Source organism: Sipha flava, unplaced genomic scaffold, assembly GCF_003268045.1.
Source record: "Sipha flava isolate LNK unplaced genomic scaffold, YSA_version1 507_pilon_pilon, whole genome shotgun sequence".
NCBI classification, from domain to species: Eukaryota; Metazoa; Arthropoda; class Insecta; order Hemiptera; family Aphididae; genus Sipha; species Sipha flava.
In genome coordinates, this window is record NW_020273422.1 from 168,421 (window position 1) to 179,241 (window position 10,821).

The 10,821-nt window shown below is 25.5% G+C and overlaps 1 protein-coding gene across 1 annotated transcript; it reads left to right on the plus strand.

Annotated features, from left to right (window-relative positions):
* The first annotated feature begins 2,819 nt into the window (after positions 1 to 2,819).
* LOC112690503 (PX domain-containing protein kinase-like protein) lies at positions 2,820 to 9,067 on the plus strand. The gene is made up of 10 exons (XM_025564521.1): positions 2,820 to 3,215; positions 3,645 to 3,839; positions 4,836 to 4,932; positions 5,852 to 6,078; positions 6,569 to 6,809; positions 6,868 to 7,119; positions 7,269 to 7,480; positions 7,756 to 7,842; positions 7,917 to 8,028; positions 8,872 to 9,067. The coding sequence occupies exons 1-10, from the start codon at positions 3,114 to 3,116 to the stop codon at positions 9,045 to 9,047; spliced, it is 1,701 nt and encodes a 566-aa protein (XP_025420306.1). The 5' UTR covers positions 2,820 to 3,113; the 3' UTR covers positions 9,048 to 9,067.
* The last annotated feature ends 1,754 nt before the right edge of the window (positions 9,068 to 10,821 follow it).

A 10,821-nucleotide genomic window follows, 5' to 3' on the forward strand; every position in this document is an offset into this window, starting at 1 on the left:
AAGTTTTTGAAATTTTTGTACACAAAGCAATTTAAAAGTTGCATTCATTATATACATTTTCAAATGTCCCTTCCTCACATTTGTGATGAAACATATCATGACCAATAAATAATAAAATAAAACAAAAATTAGCAAATAGTTAATACTCGTAAATAAATAGTTTATACCTATACAATAGTAAATAAATAAAAAACGTAGCCCGGAATATTAAGATATGTGTATCATAGGATCGGTTTCCAATTAAATCCACAAAATCAAAAAATCGCGATTGAATATGAAAAAATGAATGAAGGTATACATTTGAGAAATAGTTGGTTGTTTTACATATAGATACTTTATTAGATATTTTATAACTGTATTTATACAAAAACCCCGAAATCTCAGCTCCAGAAATTGAACCACCAGTGGATAAACCTTCTCGAGCTAATGTGATGGCAGCTTTTGATACGTTCGTCAAATTTTCCCAAACCAGACCAGAGGTGGACTGCAAATTCTAGTTGAACAGCATTAGAAAGCAATACACGGATAACTATAAAATTATGTTCACCCAGACACCCATCATGTACTTTTTCAAACCGTCCAATACATAGTACTCTTTTACGTGAGTTTTAATTTATTTAATCAATTTAGTAAATATATATATAAAGTATCTCAAATAATAGTATAATATATTAATAATGTAAATTAACTACTATATATGAATTTTATTATATGTATGCATATTAAAATTTGGTAAGTAAATGTACTCGTATTTTATTGTGTATTTTAATGAGCTAATCTGATTTAACGTCCTCTGATAACACAAATATTCGTTCGTGTAAGTATAATTCGCTTAACGCGAACAAATTCGTGTTAAGCGTATCGGCTTACACAAATTTTTTTAACAAGAACAGGTTATTTTACGGTCCCGTCGTGTTCGTGTTAACGAGGGAGTACTGTAAGAAGAAGAAGAATGATACCTACGTACTAGAGCCATCGATAAATAATATTTTAAATAGTTTTTTAATTATACTATCTGTTAAACTAATACATCTGCTGATCCTTGGGTGTGTTAAAAGCTGTTTTCTAACATAATATATACACACAGTTCAATGTTTGATTATAATTAATGTACAACGCCATATTCCGTTCAATGGCGGATTTAAAGGTCGTTTAGTCGACGAATGCCGACAGGGCCCCGTCGTTGTAGTAATTTTTTTTTTATTTTACAAAAAAAAAAAATTATAATACAAACTGTATTATCGTTTACAATTACCATTTTTATTTATAACAAAATAATTTAAATATACAGTAAATACTTAGGAATACTCCGAATACTTCAAAAATAGAATATTTAATATGTTATTAATAAACAAAGTAGAAAAGCTCAAATATAGAAATACTATTAACATTGATCATAGAATTCTATATAATTTCCGAGCATGAACACTATACGAGTATATGAACAATGATATATTATCAGTTTCGCTTCATCACCTTCTTTCTAATGTACTATTTTCGATTTTCGTATCGCGGAAACGCGAGTGTAGCGAGCAGCTTTTTAAAACGGGACTAAGAATGTTAGTGATACGAGGCCCCCTCTTTTGGATTTGCCGACTTCATTTGAACCTTTAAACCCGCCACTGATTTCGTTGTATTATAAATTAATTTAATACAACTCATATATTCACTTCGATAGTTCGAACAGTTATCAATGCACCGCTGAAATCTACTGAAACAGTAATAAGGATCACGATTATTCATTGATTTTTTTGTCCCCCCCCCCCGTATTCCCAAAATTACTTTTCCGTAGTATTCAAAGCGACGGCCTTAAAGATTTGACGGTCCGCCAGATGGCTACGTTGACGACCGCCCATTAAGACTATTCTTCTGGTACTGATATTCAGCCAGCAGAGTGCAGCATTAACGCGCACCGTTTAGAGTCACTTGTCAGCCTTGCGAGGTCGTCGCGTAATCCTTGCCCTTCGGTCGTTTCCAATCGCCGATCGCTCGTATTGTCAGTGGCGTAGCGAATCATGTTTTTCAGAAGCAATTGCTTCTGGTTTTTTTTTGGGGGGGGGGTGGTACCTGACCCGTGGATAAGTGGTTAATGTACATGTAAGATTTATATTTTTAGAAAAATATTATTTTGAATGTATTAAATTATTGAAATAGTCCACACTTTCACATCGACACTCGACGTCTCGATAGACGGCTTCTGCACTCTGTAGTTTAACATTACGGCCTACGCTTCTAACCTGCGCATTTTTATTGTTGTCCGTTCCTGTGACTTTTTTGAGTTTTTGACTTCTAAAGTTTTTTTGATATATTTTTTTTTTTTGAGAGGGGATACAACTTTATTTTGGGTGCTACCCCACCCCCCTATTTGAGCATATAACTATACGAGTATCGTATACATCAGTTGGAGAAGGGTGGGTGGGGTAGGTCATAAATAATTTGTTCGCTTCCATATGGTTTAATGTTCGCTACGCCACTGCGTATTGTTCTACGTGTTGTTCTACGTCCGTTAGTTCGTATCAACCCAATAACAGAGTTTTTCTTCGTGGATGTAAATCCGTACAGTATATGTCTAAAAATTATATTGTACGAAGATAATCGAACATTAAATACCGTATATCCGTACATAAAATATTGTCCGTGTGGAAACAATACAGACATTTAAAAATTGATAAAAATTCAAACATATATATATATATACATATACATATACAATATATAAATATAGATATATATATATATATATATATATACGATGGAAAACCACATATTGCCACTGATTAAGTTACGTTTTTTGTGTGATAATATTTCAAGGATGTTTTTTTTTTTCTTGATAATAACCGAACAATATTATCACCACACATATTTTATTATTTACTCGTTGTTATTATGGTTCGCCGTTGAATTCCCGTACAAATATTTGCCCTACAGATTAATCGTTCCATTTTAAGTGTTGGACAATGTGCGTCACAAAGTTAACCAGTCTTGCTAGCCATGCTCCATTATGTCTTCGATGATTACGATTACTGATTATGCAATCGACGTTATTCACGCGATGCATGAACATTGTTTTCATTATTCCCGAATCGATCTGTAGTGTTGATATTTGAGCAACGATGTCGATGTTCGAGAATTCCTCAAATCTTAAGAACAAGGTTGATGACACACATCCTTTAAAATGTACAATTTTGAATACTCGCAATACCAACGGATACACGGTAAATTTACTTGTGTAGTTCTTAATTTAATAAATAATTACCACTCTAATTCATTATTGAGGCATTGGTGATTGGAGTAACTATATTAGATTAACAAACAATGGAGACCTAGTTTTCTTTGCTTTCCGACCAAATTGTTTATGTTTATTTTCTTTTTAAGTGATTAAAAATAATTTATTTGATCAATCATGAATTTAATTTATCATATAATAATGAATCAAAAAAAAGAAAAAAAAATGTTTTATAATTTAATTAGTGTTAAATATAATTTTAAAATTAAAATATTAGTAGATTGTTTATATTTTGTTTATTCGAATAATTTCTTTGTAAATGTACCTGTTTATTTTTTAAGTTTTCTCCTACCTACCCAGATATTTTTATTTAAATTTAATGTTAATTTTATTTATTTATTTTTTTTGTTGATCAAAGGAATATGTAATAGAAGTTACTCGGATAGGAGCTGAGAATTGCACTTGGAAAATATTCAAGCGGTATAGTGATTTTGTCAAATTGCAAAATATGTTGCATAAATTGTCATCAAAAATTAATTTAGATTTGCCCCCAAAAAAATACATTGGCAATATGGATAGAAAATTAATAATGCAACGACAAAATACTTTACAAGTAATAAACAATTTTGAATACAAATAATATGTATTATATTTTTAAAATGTATTAAACGAGCACAGTTAATATACTTGTACTAGTTACCTATTATTTATTTTAATACAACAATAATAAATAAATTTAAATTTAGAGATGATCAGATGGAAAATATTCTATTTGATTTCTCAATGTATGCCTAGTTTCAAGTTTTTAAAGAAAAAATTTTATACTGATTATACTCAAAAATACATTTTGTTTTGAATTTAAATATTTAAAAATAATTTATGTTATTATGCATGCAATAATTAATTTTATAGTAATTTTTAAAGTTTATTTTAATATAAATTAATTAATATCTGAATACGTTGATAAATTTTAATTTATTAATTTCTCAAAATATTGTGTTTATAATTGAGTATAAAAATTATATTATATTATTAATTTTTTATTAATTTATTTTATTTTATTCAACTGAAATTAAAGTTACGATATATGTCTATTAAATGTCATATAAATGTATAAATTCAAAGTGAGTTATTCTTAAAGTGATTTGTTTATTTTTAATATTTATTTATTATTGTAATAATTTGTATAAAATATTAATGTACAATATTTTATTTAGTGGAAGTAAAACTAAACGCTTTCATTTTGGATACTACCAATGCGCTTAAACCTAAGAATCATTGTTTAAAGATTAAAAATGCTAATTTACAATATTACTCTACTGTTTTTATGTAATTTTTTATTTAATGTTACGTATTATCAACATATTTAACCTCATTATATAACTTATATAGAAGAATTTATGGAGGGAAACGGGATCAAAAGTTAATTATTTTTTTTCAAAAAATGTATTACATAAGGAATTAAAATGTCTCTTTTTTTAATAATTTCAAATTTAATGGAATCTATTATTTTTCAATATTATTGATTTTCTTCTCTTGAATAAAGTAAAAAAAAAAAACAATAATTTTAAATTTTATTTTATTAATCAAAATTGTATTATGTTTCTAGAGTTCTTTAAACAACATGGTTGAGAATATATTGTTAGCCAATTCTTTACTAGTCAGAAGCTTCTTGGATCCAGAATCCTATAGTGAATACTGTAAAGGTAATATAAATATTGGTATTAGAATTTTAGGTGTAATATTTTAACAGTAAAAAATCTGATTAGATATTTGGATTTAATTGATATAATTCCACTATTTTCATTTTTTTTCATTTAATATCAATAATAAATTATCACTTAATAGAAATAATTTCTGAACAAAAATTGGTAAAAATATATTTAGGTATTTTATTTAATATATTTATAACTCTTAGTCTTAGATACATAATTTAGTACTTATTTTATCAAAAAATATCAAAAAAACTAGAAAAAAGGTAGGTAGATATTTATTTTTTGTTTTTAACATGAGGTAAAAATAAACTAAACTCAATACAGTAGGTATATTATGTTTTGTGGATAATAATAATCAATATAAAAACAAGGAATTTTGAAGGTTTACAGCAAAAATCTTAATATGAAAATTAGGATTAAAAGTTGATTTGAGCCAAAGTACTAGGAAATCTACAAAAATCCAACAGAACATTTTTAAACACCATTGATAAATTAATTTCTAAGGATTGGAAATAATTTATTGATATTGGTAATTTTTTTATATTTATTAACATTAATAGTGGTAAAATGTATCCCTACTTTTTAATGTTTAAAGATACAGTTAAAGAAAATACTATTTTGAGTGATAAAAATTTCACAAAATCAGCAAATATAAAATTTTAGTTTGTAATAAATTGGAATTACTAGTATTACATATGTAGATTGATGATTTTAGAATTTGTTCCTTGGAGTCTTACTTATCTAATACTTTTTTGAATTACTGATTATTATAAAAAAACTAAAAATGTTATATTGAATGCAATAATATTAGGTTACGTACATTTTTCTAAATGGAACATTTTTTTCCTGTATAATAAATAATTAAATATTTTAAAGACTAATTTGTATATATATATATTTTTTTTTCTAGAATCATTATTCCAAAAAGTTGGCATGGTACTAAGAGGTAATCGAGAATTTGAATTATCCAAAGAATTACCAAATATTGGTTGGCGTTTAAGAAGAAAATCTTTTTTATCTAAATGGAAAAAGGATCCAAAGCAAGAACTTTTATTATCATGGACTGAATGTGGTCCTGATCTTTCACTTAAATCACTTGACTTAGTTACAGTACTAAAATCAATTTCTAGCATTAGAGTAAGTTTAGTCTGTAACAATTGATCACCCTTTTTTTAGTGCTGTAATAAAAATTTGATTAAAACTTAGTTAAAATCAAAAAGTATTTAAATAATTGTATTTATAATTATTTATAGGTCTTAAATTTTTACTCTACTGTTTATTTATAAAACTTCAAATGTAACCAATATTAATTCTAATATTATTATATGACAACAATTAAAACTATCCTGATATATTAATAATATTCAATGAAGTATAGATATCATTAATATTAAATAATTAGTGATTAATGCAGAACATTACTGAACTACTTACCTAAATATATATAAACTAAAATTCATGAAGTATTTTTTGTTTTATTATAGAAAATTCATGTGTTCAATTTAAACAAACGTTTAAATAATAAATATCTGTACATTTTAATATATTAATTAAAATCATTATATGAATTAACTATAGAGTTGAAACTAATTTTCTAATTTGAATTTTTAAATTTATTTTTGTTTAGCATCCACTTATAGATGTTCCTGTGATACTTCCAAGTCCTGAAGGATATACATTATCAATTCATAATATTCAAGTTGGAAGTCTAAGAGATCTACTTTATCAAACAACTCCTTTACAACCATTCTTAAAAAAATATTGGGATACTTCTTCTCATGTTTATTTACCTGACCAAACTATGGTGTCATTTATTAAACAAATTTTATATGGACTTAAATTTTTACATGATAATCATATTCCTTATGGTGAGTTAGTAAATTTTTAATCTAATATAATTTTTTATTTAATTAAAACTTTTTTTAGGTCATTTACATTCTGGGAATGTGTTAGTTTGTGATATTGAGAATATTAAATTGACTGGAATTGAAAATAGTACATTAGGATTACCTCCATTTTTCCGTTCTTTTTTGGTGCAACTTGGAAAAAAACGTATACAAAGTTTAAATGATGCTGATATTTATGGATTTGGTCATATTTTATATGAATTAACTGAAAATGAACCTTTATTGAGGCCTTACTGTGAACATTTTTCACAAAAAACTTCATTAACTTTAAGTAAGATAGTACTTTTTTATTTTTCTATTTATCTTTAAATTAATAAAAGTATGTAAATTATTATCCTAAGTTTTAAAGTATTCTATATAATAGAAATTTTACATAAATATTAGTGATTATATATAAAAAAATAACTTAATATTTTGCAGTTAAACAAATGAAAACTATACTTGCACCTTCTTCATCAAAGTTATTAATGCCAAATGTGAATACAATATTAACAAATTTTAAACATGCACGAATGGTTGAAGACCAAAAGGACCCATCCTATTTTAAGTACAAAATACCGGCTTTAGTAAAAGAACATTTTATTCTAATTGCTGAAAAATGCATGGCTAGAATATTTGAAGATCAAAAAAGAGTATGTACAATATAGAACCAAAAGACTAATTTTTTAAGCAATTAATTTAAATTTTTTTTTTAGTTAATATATTTTTATCTGTAAGTTTTTCATTATAAAGTTTAAGAATGCAATTATTAAAAACTATGAATTTTGAGTACTACTCCAAGACAGGAATTATCTTAAGTGACTTAATTTTTCTTTTAAAAAATGTTAACTTATCTATATATTATATTTTAGTATATTAAACTTCAAAAATTTATAATTACAGAGTACTAATTAATTTGTATTTTTAGAATGCATTAGAAAAACGCCATAAAAAAATTTATAAAATTATTCATGATTCTGAAAATTGTCCTGAAGTAATACAATCTAAAAGTTTTGTAAGTATTTATTGATTATATATTTAATATACATTTGTAATTACTTTATGGTAATTATTTTTATTTTTAAACAGGAATTTCATACAATTAAAAATAGCAGTTCACTTGACAATAGTAATAGATCACATAGTTCGAGTAGTAACAGTACATTGACTTCGAATGGTTCTGATACACCGACCAATAGTAGTGCGTATTATACTATGTTTATAATTTATTTTAAAATAATATATGCCTATTGGCTAATGTGTTATTCATTACTTATAATAAAATAGAATAATTGTATTTCTATTTTTTGTAATTTGGTGACTTTTAAATTTAAATACAATATGTTATTTTATACTGAAATAATAAATTCCATATTGGAATTATGTACATACATAGTAGTAATATCTGATATAATTTTCTTGATAGGGTAAAATTTAATTTATGTGTCATTATAAATAGACTTTTTCCAAGCCCGAATGTATTTAGTTTGATATTATAAATAAATTTCCTTGCAAATTCCTCCACAGATAATACAATATTCATATTTATATGCCCAGTAGGCACCATATCACCACTCAATCCATTTAAACTGTTAGTCTAATTCATAGTATCATAAAAATAACTCTATACACATTGTACTGAACAGTAAACTGTGTCCATTGACAACTCACACAGTGAATAGTCCACTTAATGTCTTATCTAATAAAGTTGCTTATATATGTTTAAGAGCATCAATTGGAGGGGAGATTAGCTCTTCTAAATATGTTATATAATCAACAATAGGAATTAGGACCCATGTATCTCTTCTATAAATTCTTAGGAGCTATTAACCCAGACTTTCCCCTTTATCATTCTAGTTAAGTATTGCATATGTACATGTAGAACATACTAATATTTAAATTTTTCAGCAAATATTTTAAATTATAATATTTTTTAGTTTAACCTTATACTATTAAGGATATCATCATAACTTGTAAGAACTAAAAATAAAAAAATGTAATAAAAATGTCAGTTATATTATATATATTTTTTATTTTGTTCTAGTTGTTGGAAACTCATCATCTTTAATAGCTACTCCACCACCGCCACCACCACTTCCTCCATCAACTATTCCTGTTATTTCACCACATTTAATTCAACCAGATAATCAGAGAATGGCTCTGTTATCATCAATTAATTTATTTGATCCCAACAAATTGAAAAAAATTGCAAAACAATAACAATGTATAATACTATAAATAGCAATACTATTGTTTTAGATTATTAAAGTAAATATTGTACTTGTTCCTAAGGTGCTATAAATTATTTTTAGATAAAAATCGTAACTTTTATAGTTATTTTTGATACAAGTAATATTTAATCTAACAAAAATTATAAATTTTATTAGTCTTCGTTTTGTTAAAATTGTATAAATAATCGATTAATGTCTAAAAAAAATAATTAAATCAATATTATATTTTTTTACCATTTTTCTAATAAGTAAAATATATTTGTATAAAGCTACTATTTTTATACAAAATTGTCCATGTTGATATTTTGACTCAATCTATTTAAAAATATTGGATTACAGATTTCCAACCATACCTATTTCTTTTTTTATATATTTTATGTATATGGTAAAGTAGAATTTAAATTACCTTTTTTTTTTATGTATAAAATATAATAAAAGAGGTATTTATGGATAAATATGAATTGTTAAAAATGTTTTCCTGTCTACATTAATTAATTAATGACAAACTATGTTCCAAAACTAAAATTCTATTGTACCCATTAAAAAAATATTTGTTCATGTTGAACTATTTATAATCCTAAATAATAATGGAACAGTACAACTAAAAATGTCAGTATTAATTGTAATTTATAGTTTTTAAAAGTTGAATCAAAAATCAATTGTTCAAAATATATTAGTAGGTAGATATTAATATAGAACACCTATTAGGTTCATTAAATTTTGTATTCTATGCTCATTTGTTAATGTTTATAAATACTTGTTATAAAAAAGGTTGCATCATAGAATATAATGAATTGTAGTCTATTTTTAAATATAATTGTTTTAATTATTTAAGTGCATATTATTTTCTCATACTATTTTCAATTGAATAAACAGAAATTCTATAAAAATGTTTTAGTTGTTAAGTAATTATGTGCACTTAAATATTATTTTAAAAGTAAGCTATATTCATTATACCAAATATGAAATTCTATTTTATTTTTTTGTTATTATTTTTGTTTACATTAATATTACCTGTGTAATATTGTAGGTTTTTTTTTTTTTTTTTAAATAATTTATAGTTATTTGTTATCAATATATCAATAATAAACATTTATATATCTTGATATTTGGATTGTAACTTAGCATCTAAAACGTGTTCAGAGGCTTCAAACGGTATGACAAAAAATTTACTCAAGTCTTGTAAAAAATAAAAATTTGTAGTGAGGAGTGTGTGTCGACGCCTTACGAAAATCGTAAAATTGCATGATTATCTCTATTGATCTGATGTACTATTCGCAAGTATTCACGAAGAAAATTACCATGTACGAAACTCTAGTCAATAACTTATTATCGGCTGGCTTTATAGCTTCATTCATAGTTAACTTCTGTAACTGATAAAGTTAAGAAAAATGCATATGTTTCACAAAGTGTAATCAGGGCCGTGGAGAGAAATCAAGAGCCCCAGGGACAAATTAATTCAATGAATCCAGGCCCTTCTCACACAACGTACCTATTAAACTTGCCACTGACATCCAGTGTCTTCTTTTAAGATGTACATACCAAAGAGATAATGTAATCGCAATCATTGAGTAGTCCACAGACTAAATGAAAATTATTTATAGCCTATGGGTCTTTCTTGAAAATGTTATTTGTTTACGTGTTAGATCAATATTGTAGTGTTCACTTTATTGTAGACTCGTTATAACTATACAGCATACGCTATAATTATTAGCACGATTAATATTGGTGATCCATAAATAACTCGACACCATGACTAAGAC